Source organism: Elephantulus edwardii, unplaced genomic scaffold (genome assembly GCF_000299155.1).
Source record: "Elephantulus edwardii isolate Elephantulus edwardi_28Jun2011 unplaced genomic scaffold, EleEdw1.0 scaffold00377, whole genome shotgun sequence".
NCBI classification, from domain to species: domain Eukaryota; kingdom Metazoa; phylum Chordata; class Mammalia; order Macroscelidea; family Macroscelididae; genus Elephantulus; species Elephantulus edwardii.
This window is the reverse complement of record NW_006400127.1, coordinates 1088492-1107919: the sequence shown is the minus strand read 5'-3', so window position 1 is coordinate 1107919 and position 19428 is coordinate 1088492. Positions and strand designations below refer to the sequence as shown.

The 19428-nt window shown below is 36.5% G+C and overlaps 1 protein-coding gene across 1 annotated transcript in view; it reads right to left on the bottom strand.

The window, feature by feature from the left end:
* Nucleotides 1-217: 217 nt before the first annotated feature.
* The window catches only part of FGD4 (FYVE, RhoGEF and PH domain containing 4), a 95594-nt gene continuing 76383 nt past the window's right edge, over nt 218-19428 (bottom strand). Inside the window, exons 11-16 of the mRNA XM_006902181.1 lie at nt 16762-16792; nt 16457-16549; nt 16028-16153; nt 8020-8160; nt 5212-5352; nt 218-680 (exon numbers count right to left, since the gene is read on the bottom strand). Coding sequence (XP_006902243.1) covers nt 423-680; nt 5212-5352; nt 8020-8160; nt 16028-16153; nt 16457-16549; nt 16762-16792 — 790 coding nt within the window. The 3' untranslated portion in view covers nt 218-422. The remainder of the gene's footprint in view (nt 681-5211; nt 5353-8019; nt 8161-16027; nt 16154-16456; nt 16550-16761; nt 16793-19428) is intronic.

The window sequence follows — 19428 nt, the reverse complement described above, 5'->3', positions numbered from 1 at the left end:
CTGTCCCTGTATTATAACCATGAATCTATTTTGGCAACATGGAGGTATATCTTTCAAACTGTCACAAATCCTACATGTGAAAAAGACAGTAAAGATTTTTTTTTTAAATGAAAGTGGCCCATTCTAACCTGATAGTGAAAGAATCAATTATTGATACCATTTTCTTCAAGACAAAAGTACACATTCAAGGAATAGCTCATAAAAATGCTTCATTTTTCACATTATTTCAAAACTTCATCACTGGAATGGCTCTGCACATGAATTTCATGAATAGTACATAAATATAGGAAAACTGTCCCCAAACGATGCATTTATGAGCCTGTATTTTTCAACATAAAGTGCTAAGAGATGAATAAGGAGAATGGGAATGTCTTGAGCAATCAATCTTGTGACTCCCCCCACACTGTGGTTGGTCCTGGAGTTCAGCATTCTGATTTTTTCTTAGGTTCAGCATGATCGTCCAAGGTGGCTGGAGGCTCATTTGGGCCGTCTGGCGTCTCACCTGTGACAGCTAAGAGAATGACTTTCAGCCACTTCTGTTTCAGTTCCTCATTGTCTGCAGCAAAGCTGTGCACAGACTTGGACTGGGTCAGTTTGAAACTGTGCGGCAAGTCTGCACTCCTTGGCATGTCATCCACTATGTAGCCCAGAAGTGGAATGGTGGCCTGGGCTCTGACGTCCTAGGAAAAACATATCATAGATGAGCGTCCCCCTACTTCCCAACAGAGACTCCTACTATATACACTTTATACATGTATTGGTTGTGGTGTACTATCAAGTCTGAACCAACCCACAGCAGATATTCAGAGGCAGTAAACTGCATGGGAGGAGACTGCCCATCTTTCTCCCACAGAGCAGCTGGTGGATTTGAACTATGTACCTTTGCATTGGCAGAACCATTACTAAACACTAAGCCACCAGGATTTCTGATAATGCTGCCCGAAGGAATTAACAAATATGAGAAATCAGGACTAAATGAAGCTCCCTACACCTCCCTAAGGATGTTGAGCATCTTTCCACTTACTTATTGGCGATTTGCATTTCAACTCTGGGTTTTGTTTTCATTGCTAAGTTGCAGGCATTATTTATCTTTCTGGATAATATACCTTTATCATATATGTAACAGGAACCCACTACTGCCAAGTCCATTCTGATTTACAATGTTCACCAGTAGGTTTTGAAGACTCTACATTTTTTTAAAAATCTTTTATATTGGTTTGCATACAAAATTTGTATACATTGTGTTTCACACTTTCCTTCATTCACATTCATACATCATACATCATTCCCATACATTATGTTTTATACACTTAATCTCCATTGACCTATGTCCACCATTAACCCATCTTTTCAGATCCTCACCAGATCTTTCCCATTTCCTTTACACATTTCCATCACCCACCAAATTGTGTGACCCTATGATTTCCTCCCTGCCTATCTTGACTCCTTTGCTTCCACCCCTTCTCCCCTTGAATTCCCATACATATTATAGCTATGTTTCTATTTTTACAATAATGGTCTTATGCAGTATCTGTCCTTATGAGACGAAGTTAGTTCACTCAGCATAATGCTCTCCAGTCTCTCCCAAGTCATTGCTCCTGAGTGCTGTGTAATATTCCATTGTGTGACTGTACCACAATTTCTTAATCCATTCGATTGTGGTTGAACATTTGGGCTGTTTCCATGTTCTTGAGGTGGTGAATAAAGCTGCTATGAACAAATATCCATTTGTGTCTCAGTTCTAATTTCCTTGGGGCATATTCTAAGCAGTGGAATAGTTGAGTCATACTGAATGTCTATGATCAGCTTTTTGAGGAAATTCCAAACTGCCTTTCAGAGTGGTTGTACCATTTTACAATCCCACCAAAGTATATCAGAGTTCCTAACTCTCCACATCCTTTCCCATATTTATTGCCTGCTGTCTTGGTAAATTTTGCCACTGCTACTGGGATGAGATGGTATCTAATTGCGGCTTTGATTTGCATCTTTTTTATTATCAGTGATTTTGGCCTTGAGAATATCTTCCTCTGTGAAAAGTCTTTCCATGCCATCTTCTGCCCATTTTGTAATTGGGTTATCAGTCTTTTTCTTGTGGAGGCCCTGTAAACTTCTGTTATTAGACTCTTGTCTGAGATGGTATTACCAAATGTTTATTCACTGTAGGTAAGTCTTCTTTTCACCCTATTGGAAAGAGTTTTTTATGTGCACAGGGATTTAATCTTTAGAAGGTCTTATTCATCAGTTTTATCTTCCCCTTTTTGTGTATTTTTGGTTATATTTGTCAGCCTCTTTATACCATAGGCTAGGCCTTCTAAGTTTGGTCCCACTTTATCTCTTATGAACTTTATGGTTTTAGGCTTTACTCCCAGGTCTTTGATCCACCTTGAGTTGATTTTTTGTTCATAGTGTGAGATGTGGATCCTATTTCAGCTTTCTATAGGTAGCAATCCAGTTTTGCAGCACCATTTGTTGAAGACTTTGTCATTTCCCCATTTGATACGTTTTATTTCCTTGTTGACCATACATACTATTAATTGTAATGAGAGCAGACAGACTCATCTTTCTCCTGTGGATTTAAATGGTTGATCTTGTTAGCATCTCAATACTTAGCACAAGATATTACCATGCCTCCTTTTCCTGATCTGTAGGTTGTCTCTATACTTTTAAAATAAAGTCCTGTGATGAAAAAAGTTTTAAGAACTGTTGAAACTAGATCCCAAATATATTCCTTATGTTTTCTTGGGGTATGGGTCCCTGGTGGGGCACAGTTACCTAAGTATTCCACTGAAATTCCAAATGTAGGAATTCTGAATACACCAGTTCTTCAGGAGAAAGATGAGGCAGACTGTTCCTATAAATATTTACAACTTTGGAAATCCTATGGAGTTCTAGGTCTTATGAGCAAGTTGGGAGACCCATTATTATACTCAGATGGTTTTGATTATCATAGCTTTATAATGTGTTTTAAGATCAGGTGTTTTTTAAAAATTATATTATTTTTGTGTGAGTGTACCATCAACTCAGATCTGATTGGTACAGGAGGAGATTGTCCCTCCTTCCCCGGCCGAGCATCTGGTGGATTTGAACCATGCGCCTCTGGGATTGTAGTTGCAGCTCCTTGCCACTAGGCCACCAGAGCTCCCCCGTGTTTTAAGATCAGGAAGAGTGAGTCATCCAACTTTGTTGTCCCATTTCATGATTACTTTAATGTTTCGGGTCCTTTGCAGTTCCATTTAAATACGAGGCTTGGCTTTTGCATTTCTGCACAGAAATCCTTTGGAATTTTGATGTGGATTGCCATGAATCTGTAGCGTGCTTAACAATAATCACTATCAAAGTAGCTCTGGTGGCCTAGTGGCAGGAAGCTGCACTGCAATCCCCGAAGTGCACGGCTCAAATCCAGCAGACGCTTTGCTGGAGAAGGAGGAACAATCTCCTGTACCAGTCAGATCCAATTTGGTGGTACAAACACAAAAATAATAAAAAGAAATTAAAAAACAAACAGCCAATAATCACTGTCTTAACAATATTAAATCTTCTGATTTATGAAAACAGAATGCTTTTTTTTGTTTATTTAGGCCTTTTTATTTTTATTTTTTTCCCACCTCTGTATTTTTGTTGGTATGCATATAGTTATTCATACACACTGTATTTCATACATATACAAAATGTGTGTTTTTGTGTGTGTTTCACACTTTCCTTCATTGACACTGTTTCATATAATCATTCCCATATACTGTGTTTTATAAAATTATTTCATAATCAGACTGCTCAATTCTGATATACAATAATATGGATAAGTTTTTTTTTTTTAATCTGGCCACTCTGTTGAGTTCACTTATGAGCGCTAGTTGTTTTCTTTGTGGAGGGCTTGAGATCCTCCATGTAAGGATATGAGCTCTCGTGGCACTGTGGCTAAGCAGTTAGTTAAGTTCTAACAGAAAGGTTGGTAGGTCAAATCCACCCAATGGTACCACAGAGGAAAAAACTTATTTTCAAAAATATTACAAAATCTTAGAGGGCAATTTTACTCTGATACATTGAATAAAAAGCAACTCGATGGCACTTAAAAATAAACTACAGGATTGTGTCATCTGTGAAAAGGAATCTTTTTAGTTCTTCTTTCTCAAATGACATAACTTTTATTTCTTCATCTTGTCTATTCTAGCTAGAACTTCTAGTACAATAATGAACAACAGTTGAGAGAGCAGGTATCCTTGTCTTAATACTAATTTTAAGGGAAAAGCTCTCAGTCTTTCATGACTGAGTATGATGTTATCAGTGAGTTTTTATAAACATATTTTGTCATATTGATTTTTTCCTTAATCTAGTTTATTGACATATTTATCACTTGGATTCTGGGAAATAATTTCTCTGAGTCAATTAAGACAGTCAGGGCTCAGCAAATATTTTTTTTCCTGTTGCAGTTCTTGATTTACGTATTTAGAAGGGTTGGAAATTTAGAGCTGATCACCAATCATCTTTCCCCATTAGTGTGGCAGTGGTTTTAAAGAACACAATCTGTAGTACCTGGTGCTAATCTTATTACCAACTGATAGCTGCTATTTCCGTAGATTTTTCTTGAGATCTGTTACTGCACAATGTTAACTAAAGATGGATTAAAAGTCTCCATTTCAAATTCCATTCTTTTTCAGGTTTCTATTTATTCAGCAAAAAGTACAGTCTTAACATTGTTTATTATAATTTCAAAAGGGAGCTCTGGTGGCCTACTAGGTAAGGAGTTCACTGCCAACCCAAAGGCAAGCGCTCTGAATCCACCAAGTTGCTCTGTAGGAGGAAGACAGGCAATCTCCTCCCGTGCAATTCACAGCCTTTCAGAACCCGCTGGATGGTCAGTCAGAAACTGATTCCAATTCAGTGGCAAAGAGTTATTTTTTAAACATTAAAAGGGCTCATGTCTTCTTTTTTGCTTCTTCCACTTATCCCATTCTCCCTTGTTCTATCCTAATTCAACTTGCCTTTTCTCCAACCCACTAAATAGAAAGGAAAGAGAGAAAATCAAGAAAGTACTGAGTTTTAAAAAGAATCAGTCCACTTCAATAATAAATTTGAAATGTAGTTATTTACTATTCCCAATTTTATTGAAAGTTGAACTCTCTGGTTCCAAAAAGGAGGCAATGGAAAGATTCCAAGTTAAGCTCAATGGCCTACAATGATCTCTGCTGCAATAGGCAGATACAGTTTACATACCTGTGGGGCCCCGTACATGTACAACACAAGAGGGTCTTGCTTGGGGATCACACACCATGCTTTCTGCCAAGGTTTTGACTTCTCCATGTACTGCAGAAAACTGCATACCACACTGTTTCCAGACACTTCTGCTGATTCAATCTAGAAAAATGTAATAGAATCAATTGTGTGAGACTGAATGAACATAAAATGAACTACATTAGGAACTGATTAAACTTTGTATTTTCCCTTAAGTCAAATATGTTTACATAAAATTCTCCTTGAGCTCCCCAAGGAGCTCAAGAAATAACCACCTGCTTTTATTGTATAAGTGCACATTAGTTATATCTGTTGTTGTTGTTATGTGCTATCGAGTCACTTGTGACTCATAGCGACCCTATGTACAACAGACATGGGAAAAAGAATTTGGCAAATTTTATCTATTTTGACTTTGACTTTAAATAGAACGAACTTCTGACTATAACAGGCACTTTTCTTAACTTGCTCTATGTATTATTTCACTTAATCCTCACATCAACACTAAGAAGTTAGTGCTTCCATTATCTCTGAGGCTCAAGCATTTAAAGACTTTTCCCAAGATCACATATTTAGCAATTTCCGTGCCAGTCTTATTCTGGAGCTTGAACCATGATGCTACCATTTATCACATTATCTAAGAATGCAATAACAAAAGGACAAACATTCACCAGCAGTCTTTTGAATTATTTTAAGTCATAGTACTTTAAATAAAACCGTCTTTTATAGTTACAGCAAGCTTTTACAGGCATTACTATTTTCTGGTTTGCTCTTTTTTTTTAACATAATTTTAAAAATTAATTTTAATGAACAATTACTGAGATTTTAGATTTCCATTCATTCATTGTTGCACTTTTCTCCCTGCCCACCCCTCCCCCCCAGGTTGCTCCTCTCTTTGAAAAGTAAAAGAAAAATTCCTTCATTGGTATACAATCCGCTCCCTCCCCTCCACCCCACCCGAGTACACTACACTTTGCAACCTTAATTCTGGACTCTTGCTTTCTTATATATAAACTACTTGCTAAAAAAGAGGAAGGAAATAATTTGATAGTTTTCCATCTCTGTAATCCTGAAGGTAAGGCTACTTATTATCATCTATTGAAAAATGCTGGCTTGCAAATTATTTTGTAAATTTCGTAATCAGTTCAACATTAGGCACAGAAATAAGACTAACCAGTTAGAAACTTAAAGGACTTTGACTTTGTCATTGACACTGAAGTGTAGGAAGTTGAATTTTATGTAAATACTGAACTATGTTGAATTAGAAATAAAAGTGGTCCTTCAGCATGACAAATTTAAGAAGCATAGGTGGGCGGATTATGGCCCACAACTTACTGTTGTATGAATCATCCACTACGGACGGTTTATACAGATGAATATTTACAGACAATTTGCTGATACGGGATTAGGAACTTTGAACTCCACTTAAGTTGTATGTTACCCCTCTGCCAAAGAGAATTGTCTTCTTCTTATCAGTAGATCCATATTATTAAAAAGAACGCTAATTTATATTTTCAATTTTGTTAATGATCTGTAGACATTTTTTTCTTGTTATAACAGTTACCTATGTAATAGTCTCAATTTTATCTCATGGTATACAAAACAGAAAATATTTTCTCTGTAACTTGTTGAAGGAAAATTGTGGATCTCTGTGGTCTAGAGAGTTTAGCATGCTAATAAATGCAGAAATGTGTATGTGTACACACATATAATGCTTTTTTTTAGACATTATACTTTATTTATTTGGTTGAATTACTCTAATAAACAATTGATGTTTTGTTTCCTTTTCTAGAAAACTCTTTGGACATTTTTATTTTATGATATATGCCAAAATTGATCCTTTAATCTAGTAGTCTGACTCATTAGACTCTGCCTCTCTCTCAGCTGAGGCCATTCCTGGGCAACACTGCAGCAAGTCAGGCCATCCTCTCTGCCAAAGAAATAACACTTATTCCTCAGAAGTATCAGACTTGTATTTTTAGTTTGTGTATCTTTATTTTAATTGTACGTGGATCTTGAAGTTTGTATCTTATATTCTGTGAATAGAAATGGCTTTTCAAACTTACACATTGCAAGTGCTCAAGGAATAATTAATGTTTCTTTAGAAAGTCTTAAGAAATCAACTATATCTAAGACTTCAGCTTCACAGAATTTTCACCATGAGCCTTTTCTTCAAAGACTTTTCAAGCTGTCTTTGAACTTATTGCCAGAAAAGCCCTATTTTGTATTAATTCCTATAGTCTTAATATCTTAGATTGTGAAATGGATTTCTAACACAGGTTTCATTTTAGTCCCCAGGCTTGGGAATGGGGAGGAAGATGCAGAATTTATTCTAAAAATGAGTCTAATTCACTTGGGAAAAGCTTCAATAACATGTCAATGCCATTTTTAGATTGTTGTCTCTGGATAATTGATGATGCTCTCAATGCAATAAGCTGGAAATTTTTTCCAGACAACAAAAATATTTCAACTAAATTTGAATGTTTTAATATAATGTTTTCAAAGTTACTGTGAAAATGTTGGGAAAGCTGTCTTATAAAAAATATACTATTAATACTTTGTACATTAGAAAAGATGCCAATTATTTGACATATAATATTTGATTACAGTTACATTCACCAAATCATTATTTTCAAGCGTGTGTTGGTATAATATCGTCCTCTCAATGGTATGACCATGTAGAATCCTAAAAGTCAGCAGTACAAAACAAAGGTATTAATTATATTCCTTGTTACTCAAAATGTTAAATACTAAAAAAATATACATATTTCTTAAAATATTTAATATTAATACCTCTAAAATTCCTTTCCTTTTCTTTTCTTCACTGTCCGCAAATCCACTTATTATATGATAGCAGTCTTTACAAACTTTGCTCAGTTTACCACCATCATACTCAAGTTGAGCTTTGTAATCGGAACACTTCCAACAAACCACCTTCAAAGAAAAAGGATAGTAACTGGTGAATCATATTTAAAACATAAAAAATGTTTTCATTAATGTTGGGCAATAATAAAGTCAATGGAAAAGGCAGATTTGTATGACACCAAGTAAGAGGATCTCCATAGACAGCAAGTGTCTGTCATGATGGCATGAGGTATCCTAGGTTGTGACAGCTCCTTCTAGAATGTTAAATAGATGCTCTTATTCTTTACACTTGTGGATATTTTATCAACATTCTCCAAAACTGATGATCATCCTGACTTTCAGCTGTCTCCTTATCCCACTCTACCTATCTCACTCCTCCAAACCTGGTTCCTCTGGTGGTTCTCTCTATTCCAGGAAACAGAATATCTGTCTGACCAGTGATAAGTCAGAAACCTAGAAGCTATGCCTCACAGCTTCCTGCACTTGATCTTGTAGACTGGCCATATTACAATCTCTTGGTGATTGTATCTCTTAAATACTTCTTCAATCTGTATCCTTTTCAACATCTTCCTATAGGCACTCAAGTCTAAGACGTTAGTATCCTATCTTGGACTACTACCACAGCCTCCTAACTGGTCTCCTTGTGTTATTCTTGTTGAGTTCTGCTTTTATATCTCCTCAAGCTGTTTTCCAAGCAGCAGCCAGAGCTCTCCTAAAAATGCTCATCTGATATGTTCTTCCTCTATTTTCAATTTCACAAAGTTTCTTCTTTTCTCTTTTATGAAGAACAAATGCTTTGTTCTGCCCCAATTACTCCCCACATGCTTCTGGTCTCTTCAGTCATATTGGTTCTTCCATGCCTCCAAAGGGTTATGCATCTCTGCCTTTAGGAATTTAACTTGTTCTTTTTTCTTTTCCTTTTTCTTTAAATGGAGATTTTATTGTAAGTTTATAAAGAACTTGGATTTCTATTCATTCACTGAGTTTAACTCTTTCTTGTTCATCTTACAGCTGTGGGTTCAGCTTTCACTTCCTCAAGGATGACTCCCTTGAACTTGCATGATAGGGTATGGATCTCATCACTGTGTTGCAAAAACTTGCAGTACTTTCTTTCATACCATTGATAGCTGTTGTTATGTGCCCTAGAGTCTCTTGCAACTCATAGTGACCATATGTCAATATGACATAGCCCTGAAACCCTATGACAATAGCCCTGCAAGCAGCTCTATCCTGTGCCAACTTTCCTGTCTCTGACACACCTACTCTCATTGATTATCGCTTTTAATTATACACTAGTAAGATCATACCTAAGCATCGAGGACTCTCCTTCATAGGGTCGCTATGAGTTGCCTGCGACTCGACGGCACTTAACAACAACACCAACAGTAAGATTATGACTATCTCCCTGAACCAAGCATGAGAGATTGTCAGTGAATTCAATGCAAATGCATGATATTTCTTAGTGAAGCCTATTTTGCATATCTGTATCTGCAATATCCTAACAAAGAATATTGTTTATTTTCAGATCATATGGTATTATTTAAAAAGTGTACATACAAACACATTCTTGCTTATCTAAGGCAAGTATGCTGATACCAGAAATTATTTCAAACAAACTCACTGATGGATTAAAAAAGTCTTACATTGCAAAAATATACTTGTCATGAATTTAATTTTGATTTAAAAACAGCCTCTGTGGGTCAAAATTAAGTGTGAGGAAAAGAATAAATTTGCAGTATGAGTAAGAATAAGCAAAAGAATCAGAAATATGGATTTTTTTTTCTTAAACAGAAGGACACTGCAATGCATACTGTTTTATGCTTATGCAGAACTTTTATGAGAAAACATAATTTTCTACTTGGCTTAGAAAGTCCTCCAAGACCTGTTCCTACCATTCTCTAGTTCCATTTCACTTTTTATTCACCTTTACTCTTGCCATATGAAAATCACTCAAAAAATCCCATGTGGCTTCATTACATTTAAACATTCTGCACATACTCATTAGTAAACTTAATGTCCCAGAAATATATTTTTGGATAATAAATCTCATAAATAAGACAATTTATTTTTCAAAGTAGGCAAGAAACATACCAAAAAACTGTACAAATATTGAGAATATAGAAAGACTATGTAACGGTCATAACTAGAAATCTACAACAAGTGTTTAAAGGTTTTTTATTCTATCTAGTATGGCAGAGAGCTCTGGTGGCCTAGTGGTAAGAAGCTATGCTGTAATCTCAAAGGCAAGTGGTTCAATGCCACCAGCTGCTCCACAGAAGAAGGAAGGATGGGCAATCTCCCCCTGCACAATTAACTGCCTCTGAAAACCTACCAGAGGCTCAGCTATGGGTCAGTTCTGACTCTATAGTACACAACAACAACATCCAGTATAGCAGACCAGGTAGAGGTCCTTTTGCTCTGAGAGCAAACTACATGGCATAGTACATGCCTTTGGTGTGGCAGTGCATCTCTTTACCACAAAGCCAGCTCATAGGATAGTCAATACTCTTTTCCAGCACCACAAATCAAAGGCATCCATTCTTCTGTCATTCTTATTCATTGTCCAACATTCAGAAGCCTATCAAGTGAATGAAAAGACCATGATCTGAATCAGGAACACCTTAGTCCTCAAACTGACATCATTGCTCCTCAGTCATTTTGCGCGGTCTCTGACTGCAGACTTTCCCAGTGCAATATGTCTACTGATTTCCTGGTACCAAGTGGATCCATTTAAGATGAAGTCACTGCATATTTCAATTTTTTCCTCTATCTACCATAATACAGACTATTGGTCCAGAGATGACAATTTTTGATACCGAGATGCAATCCATACTGCAGTGTTTGATCTTCTGCATCACATGGACCAAGAAGCATTTGTTCTAACAAAATAAGGAGTTATATCCTTTCACTATACTTACTCAGTCTCAATAACGACCAAATAATGTGGTAAATTGTACTACATGTGAACATAGCATTAGCCTTGGAGGAAGGCACATTAGAAACCTGGAAAAGGCAGATGACACAACTTTGCTAGAAATGAACTGCTGAAACACTGACAAATATTAATGACTACAGTCTTCAGAATCTCCGTTCGGGACACATTAACACTAAACTTAGGAGACTCTGGTCACAGAATAAGAAACTGTTAGCAGCTGATGAATCTGGAATCACAGAAACCAAGGAAGCTTTAGACATAAGTGATCAGATCAAGGGCTGGACAATGGAAGATAGGTGATGAAGGGAGTGGGTAGAAGTGGAGGGGTATCTTGATGGATGGTGGAGCAAAGAAATAAGTGGGTCAGGGCACTTGAGCCAAAGGCAGGGACAACACCGAAACTAATGGTTAATTCCACAATAAGGGATATATTTTCACTTTTTCTGTAAAATGCTTATCTGTCTCTAGATCTGAACATTCAAATTGACATACACTAGGAAGAAGGATTTGCCGTCCACTTCCAAAATAGCAGGCCTCTGAAAACCCTATGTACAACAGAACACAAGTAGAATGACAGTAAGGAAAACTGAGTATGGAAATACAAAGGAAGAGGAATCGTTGTAAGCAGACACTAGTGATCGGAACATGGAATGTGAGAACCATGAATGTGGGAAAATTAAATATTGTTAAGGAGGAAATGGAATACATAAATATTGTCATACCAGGCACTTGTGAGATGAGATGGACCGGTATGGGGCATTTTGAATCAGATGATCATATAATATACTACTCTGGAGATGAAAAGGTGAGGAAAAATGGGGTTGCTTTCATAGTTAGAAAAGCCATTTCTAGATCCATCTAAAAGTACAATATTGTGAGTGACAGGATAATATCCATACACATACAAGGAAGTCCAATGGATACCACTATCATTCAGATATATGCACCAACAACCAGAGCCAAAGAAGAGGAAATAGAAGATTTCTACCAACTTTTACAGTCGGAGATCAATCGAACATGCAATCAAGATGCATTGATAATAATGGGCGACTGGAATACAAAAATTGGGAACAGAGAAGAAGAATCAGTAGTCAGAAAACATGGACTCGGAGACAGAAATGGAGCGGGAGACAAAATGATTGAATTTTGCACAATCAATGACTTATTCACCGCAAACACATTTTTTAAGAGACATAAATGCAGGTTATACACATGGATTTCACCAGATGGTATGCATAGGAATCAGATCGATTACATCTGCGGAAGGAACCACTGGAGAAGCTCAATATCAGCTATGAAAACTAGGCCAGGAGCTGATTGTGGAACAGACCACCAACTACTCATATGCAAGTTCAAGATGAAGCTGAGGAAAATTAAACCGAATCCAGGAGAACCAAAATATAACTTTGAGTCTATCCCACCTGAATTTCAGAACCATCTCAAGAACAGGTTTGAGGCCTTGAACACTAATGAGCGAAGACCAGATGAGTTGTGGGAGGATATCAAGGGTATCATCCAAGAAGAGTGCAAACGTTCATTACAAAGACAGAAGAGGAAGAAAAGACCAAAATGGATGTCAGAAGAAACTCTGAATATTGCAGTGGAGCGCAGAGAAGCCAAAGCACAAGGAAGAACTTAAGATACGAAAGAGCTGAACAGAAGATTTCAAAAGGCAATGCGGGATGACAAAGCAAAATATTACAATGAAATGTGCAAGGAGTTGAAGTCAGAAAACCAAAAGGGCTATACTTGCTCACATTTCTTATGCTCAAGGAACTGAAGAACAAGTTCAAACCTCGAGTTGCTATAATCAAGGATGCTTTAGGCAGAGTATTAAATGATCCAGGAGGTATCAAAAGAAGAAGGAAAGAATATACTGAGTCATTGTATCGAAAGGAATTAGCAGACACAGAAGAATTTAATGAAACAATATATGAGCAAGAGCCTATGGTGATGAAGGAAGATGTTCAAGCTGCTTTGAAAGAAATAGCAAAAAATAAGGCCCCAGGAATAGATGGTATGCCAATTGAAGTATTTCAGATGACAGATGCTGCCCTGGACGTGCTCACCAAGTTGTGTCAAGAAATCTGGAGAACAACCACTTGGCCAACTGACTGGAAGAGATCTATATTTATTCCCATTCCAAAGAAAGGTGACCCAACAGAGTGTGGAAGCTATAGAACAATATCGTTGATTTCACATGCAAGCAAGATTCTGCTGAAGATTATCCAAAAACGACTGGAACAGTCTTCAGAACCAATTATACCGCAGAATAGAACACAAATCCATACCACTTAGCCAATAAGAATATTATGATAAACAGAGAGAAGATAAAAGCTGTCAAGGCTTTAATTTTACTTGTATTCACAACCAATATTCATGGAAGAAGCAGTGACATCAATAATGAATTGTATTGGGCAAATCTGCGGTAGACCTTAGGAAGCAAAGATGTCCCTTTGAGAACTATGGTGTGCCTAATCCAAGCCAGGATATTTTCAATAACTTCATATACATGTGAAGGCTGGACAATGACTAAAGTAGACTGAAGATGACTTGTTGCCTTTGAATTTGTTGGTGAAGACTACTGAGTATACTATGATTGCTAGAACAGTATGTAAGAGTGAGGACTGAAGATTTCGTCTCCTGTACTTTGGACATGTTATCAGGAGAGAACACTCCTTGGTGAAGAATGTGCTTAATAAAGGGTCAGTAAAAAGAAGACAATCTTCAAGAAGTTGACTGACAACGTGGATGCAATAATAAACTCAAATACAGCAAGGATTGTGAAGACAGCACAGGAATGGCAGTGTTTTGTTCTTTTGAGAGATTGCAATGAGCCAGAACTAACTTGGCAGCATTTAAAAAGATTTTTTTTTTTTAGCATTTAAGAATAATTTTTAATTAACCAGCTTTTCTTTTGGAGAACTGCTGTGTGAATCTGAACTGTTAACCTTTAGGTTCAGCCATAGTTCTTCATCTGCTTAGTATAGGACTTTATCTGATTCAACCCCTTCTTCCCAAGTCAACTCTCTCTTTCATCAAAACCCTTTCTTAGACTCTCTAGAATTTTTATTCTATGATCAAACTATTCTCAGGCTCTTTTCTCAAGTGGAGGCTACATTTTCCTCTCACATCTGAGAACCTCAGAGATAAATGATGGGTTTCCACCTTGAAGCCCAACACTCTCTTCCCTTACTGGGCTAGCATCTCACTGCAACTTTCACTCACTCAGAAATTCTAACTTCTGGATCATGGTACTCCTTTCCACCATAATGACCGATGACCTCAACATTCATGTGAATTAACCAGTTCTCATTTCCTTATTACCAATGTCATGCTAAACCCAAGTCTTATAGTCACATACTAGACTGTACCATCACCAGAGACAAAAACACATCTGGTATTTCAAGTTCAATTATCCTATTGTTTTAGCATCATCTCTTGAATTTCAAGTAAATTTGTCCCAAGTTAGCCTCTACTATAATATGAATTTATAGGCATTCTTCAATCTACTAATCCCACCACCTTCTCATTAACCATCAACCCTACCACCTAGCTTTACCATCTTCTTTATGCAGTATAGAATTCATTTGTTTATTATTAACTCTCCCATGCAAATAATTTCAGTTCTCTCACACTATTTTTCTTATTCTATTTTGAATAATCCATCTCATTTGTCTTATCAGGATTGAGCTGCTGAATTTTCAAAGAATGTTCATTACTGGCATGGTAACGAGTATCTGTTTAAATTTATAACCACAAACCTCTAGTCACTCACCCAATGTTATCAGGTGGGAACCAAGTCAGAGTTGACACTCCAGCAAGTTTTCAGAAACTGTAAATTGCACAGAAGGAGACTGCCCATCCATCTCCCACAGAGCAGCTAGAGGATTAGAATCAATTGTCTTTGGGTTGGCAGCTCAATTCTCTTTTCAGTAGGCTCCCCTCTCACGGGCCTGCAGCACTCCAAGTTTATATTTGTTTCTGGTAAGCTAACTTTTCCCCACACAGAGAGAACTTTATTATCATACTTAGTATTCTTTCTTCAATTTTTTTCTTCCTCCTTTTCCTTTGCTTTCAGCTGATGATTTGGCACCACGCTTAAGTAAAAATATAAATGCCATTAGGCCTGAACTAATTTCCTAGCACCAAATAAAAACCTTACCATACCAGTGCCCATCTTGACCTTTTTTCATTCAGTTTATAATAGAAGAGATTTCCTCTTTCCCTCAAAGACCAAAGCTTCCGCTTGTGTTCCACCTCTTCTTGTCTTCTCAAAGACATCAACTCCTTTGACTATTATCTCTACCCATTTCTTATACCTCTCTTCTTCTGACTCATTATGATCTGAGCATCCTTTCAAGAAGACAAACTCTTCTTATCAAGACTTTTGACATAAGGCTCTTGCTGCCTGGAGTGTTCTCTTTTCCTTTTTCTGCTTCACTCTTTCTTATCTTAAATATCAACCCTGCAGAAAGCTTTTCTTCTTTTTACTAATATTGACTTCAAGTCTACTTCCATTCCCATTATTTTCCATGTCAGTGTCTTATTTGTTTCCTTTATTGTATCTATAATAACTTAAAATTCTTATTTGTGTATTTGCTTGGCAATGATCTATTTTCTTTATTAGAATGTAAATTCTATAAAGCCAGGTACTATTTTGCTTACCATTTTTTTCCTCCCTCCAGAGTTCGGCAAGACACTTTTTGCTATACTGGATACTAAAATTAAATGATTTGTTGAGGGACTGTTTTATGGTCTTTTCTAAATTGATTTTCCCTCACTTATATAGTCACTAAGGAGGCCTGGTAGTTTAATGTGTAATATCTCAGGCTGCTAACTGTATTTAAATCAACTATGTACTTAACGGGAGAAAGACGAGGAATTTCCTCTTGTAATTATTTACAGCCTTGGAAATCAGAGACTTGCTGTGCATGGAAATCAACTCAAGGCAGCAGGATCATGTTACCAGCCATCTTAATCACTAAGCATCTTACTTACATGTCCACACGCTCGACAATGATGTCTTCTCCTGGTCAGAGCATTGAAGGATTCTTTGCATTTCATACACATTGTTACTTCATTATCTCGAATCCATCTTGGGGCTCTTTTCCCTAGCTCAGCAGTCTAAAAAGGAGAGACTTGATTTTTACTAGGAAAAATTTCTACTTATTTTTAAAAAAGCACTTTAATACCATCAATCAACCCATCTATGAAATTCAAGAGTCATGCAAAGAAAGAATGGTAAATTCCAAGAAGTTTAAGCTATTTGAAAAAAATTACTATTGTGCTTTTAAGAAAGAATGATTTTGTCTCAACAACCAGTTCTGGGACCTCAAAGGGAAAAGGGTTGACTAATAAAATGACTAGATAAATTTTTTCGCAACTGTGAAGAGTTAAAAAGTGTTTAAAGAATTTAATTCAACTTACAGAAACCTCCGAGTGAATGTCATTATCCTTTGCGATTGCATTTCTGAAGGTTTCATTCCTTTGATGGAAAGCATCAATAGTCTCTTGAAGGGCCTAAAATAAAAATGAAATAAAGGCAGATTTTAAAGTATCACATGCAAAGGTATAAAAATATTAAACAAATAACTATAATGAGAAGCACCTTGAAAATTAAAACACACTCATTCTAATCACTTCCTATTAAGTAAATGCAACAATATGGGCAGGTCTGTTAGAGAAAGGAAAAAAGTGATCAAAACCAAAAGGAAGATGGAAATCAGGCTTACCTTGATCCACTCTTCTTTGTCTTGTTCAGAACTAAAGGGGGAAAAAAGTTTTAAAATTAATGCAAACAGCAGTAATGGATTGCAACTGGTGAATAAATCTATGCTTTGATGTTGTCCCAACTTTCCAAAAAATTCAGGGCTCTCCAGGAAGAACTTACAAATAAAATTAAATAGAGCCTCTGGCAACTGAATAAATAAAAAAAAAAATAAATAAAAAGACTTTAAAAAGACTATCCACTTCCTTTGGTACACACAATTTTCAGCAGGATATAATTAAGTTTGTCTTCTATTAATATATTTCCCTGACATTATCCTCAATCATCTAGTTATTTGGATATAATATGTACTGTATAATACACATCAGCTTTATACTAGGTATAAATGACTAGTCTCAGCCCATCTTAGCAGAGACTAAGAATTCTCTGAAACTTTAACATGTCAGGGAGCTTTCAGAATATTTTTCTTTATAAACAATTTTATTTTCCTATTGTTAAAAGGCTTCAGGCACTAACAACACACTTAACCCATTGTAGATAAATCAAACATACAAAAATGTTCAATAGCCAGAGGAAAACGATTTAACAGATTAATGGACCCTAGTTTTTAATAGTTCTTTGGAAACATATTTCTTTTAGTCAAGTCCTGAAATTTGCTGTTGAGGAAAATCATCTTTATTTCATCTTCTTGCAGGTACCACTTTATATACTATATTTTTTAAAAATCTCTGTTAGTGGACTCTGAACTGGGTAAGATCTTCAAATAGAAGTTTTAAAAGGGTGAGTTTTGTTTTTGCTTGTATTTGGAAGGATTAAATTTGAGTTGCCATCTGAATATCATATGCCTTGTTCTCACAGGTATAAAACATGTGTGAGTCTGTGATAGATCCTTCCCCTAATCCTCAAGTTTGTTCCTGAACCACAAAGGGTCTGTGCTACCCACAGAAGACTCTGCTTATTTTCTATCTGGACTCCTTAGACCAAGAACTCAGCAACTTTAGTCATACCTCTGAAAAGATTTTTCCTGCTGCTTTTTTTTTTTTTACCCTCATAAAGTCCAATCTGTTGTCCAGGAACCACTGTCATTTACTAGCTGCTTCTAGCATTTTACATTCAGATAAAGACATGTATTTTTAATATTCTGTGGGTTTTCTGAGGGTAGAGAGTTGTTTTAGCTTTTTCAGATAGAGTGCAGTTTTTTTACTCTAGTTTATCAATTATAACTTTTATTTAACAGTTTAAAATTAAAGAATAAAAACAAAACAAAACAAACAAAAAAAGCTAAACAAAACAGTAATTTGGTTTAAAATTATATAAATATGGAAGAGGAAGCTTTGGAAGTTGACTCATAACCCTACAAGAAAGAAAAAAGCAGAACCCTTTTTTTCCACAGTTGGTTTCAGAAGCAAATTCTCTTTAAGCAACTCCAGTACACAAATATGTATGCTACTTTTTGTTCCATAAAATCCCTCTGATACTGGCTTTCTAGGACTTTCAATGCTTGTCTTCATTCCTAAGGGAGTCATGAAAGGCTGGATTAAAGGTAAGTTTTAAAGATCTTCAATGTCATCTTTTAGATGATACATATAATAACAAGAAATAAGAGGAAGTAAGAAATTTAGGAAAAGTGATTGTGTTTCTAAAATTAACTGGCATGTATACAATCTGGCATTTTAGAATTGTGTAAAGTCTAGGTGTATTTAGTAAAATTCCTCTCTAATCAGCCCATTTTGGAGAGAAAGTGGTCCAACTTGTTAAGTGGCTGGTGTCTTCCTAGTACTGTCTCCCCTGCTACTTAGATGCATCTCTCAGGTTTGAAGATTAGGAAGTATCCTGAGATTTCTGAGCCAGTAGGGCCTTTGGCCTTCTGTAAGGAAGACTTACGATGATTAGAACTATAGAGTAGTCTGCCCCAGATGTAAGGACCAGTCTTCAATGAGTGAACCGTTTAAGGTTTAGTCACAGTGCAGAATCATGTTAGGGATCTGCAGAGCACCAAGCACCTTGGATTAGAGTAGCTGAAACCCCAATTGCCCACCCACACACATGATAGGAAAACGATGATTCCTGGAGAAATACTTTCTTTTTATAGCCTCATATTTAAGTCACTAGACATGAATTAGAAAGTTATGCTACCAAGCCAAGGATGATTTTAATCTGCAGCCCTCAGGCCTGGTTTTAATTGTTTTCGGTTAAACATTCTAAGTGGTATAGCACTGGTCTGTCCATATGCTGTAGAGAAGTAATTCGTGGTTGCTGTGATGCTAAACACTGCGACACTAATGTGTCAAATGTGATAATGGTTACCTATGGTGGAGCTCCCTGATAAAAACAAGCTTGGAAGCAGGAGTGGCATCCACTTCCAAAATAGCTTGCCTCCGGAAACTCTATGAACTTGGAGAAACGATGAAAATTCTACAAATACTCAGGTCTTTCATTCATAGGGTCATTATGCGTCGTCTACGACTCGACAGCACTTTAACAACAGACATGAATTAAGTACATTTATAGTGGATTCACTTGATTAGCCAGAATCACACGCTGTGATGCAAAGGAATGGAGAAGATTATCAAGCTCGAGGACCTGAAGCGCCTGCTGCAGAGTGTCAAGGACTGCAGCCTACAATATGGATTGAGGCTCAATGTCAAGAAGACAAAGATTCTCACCACTG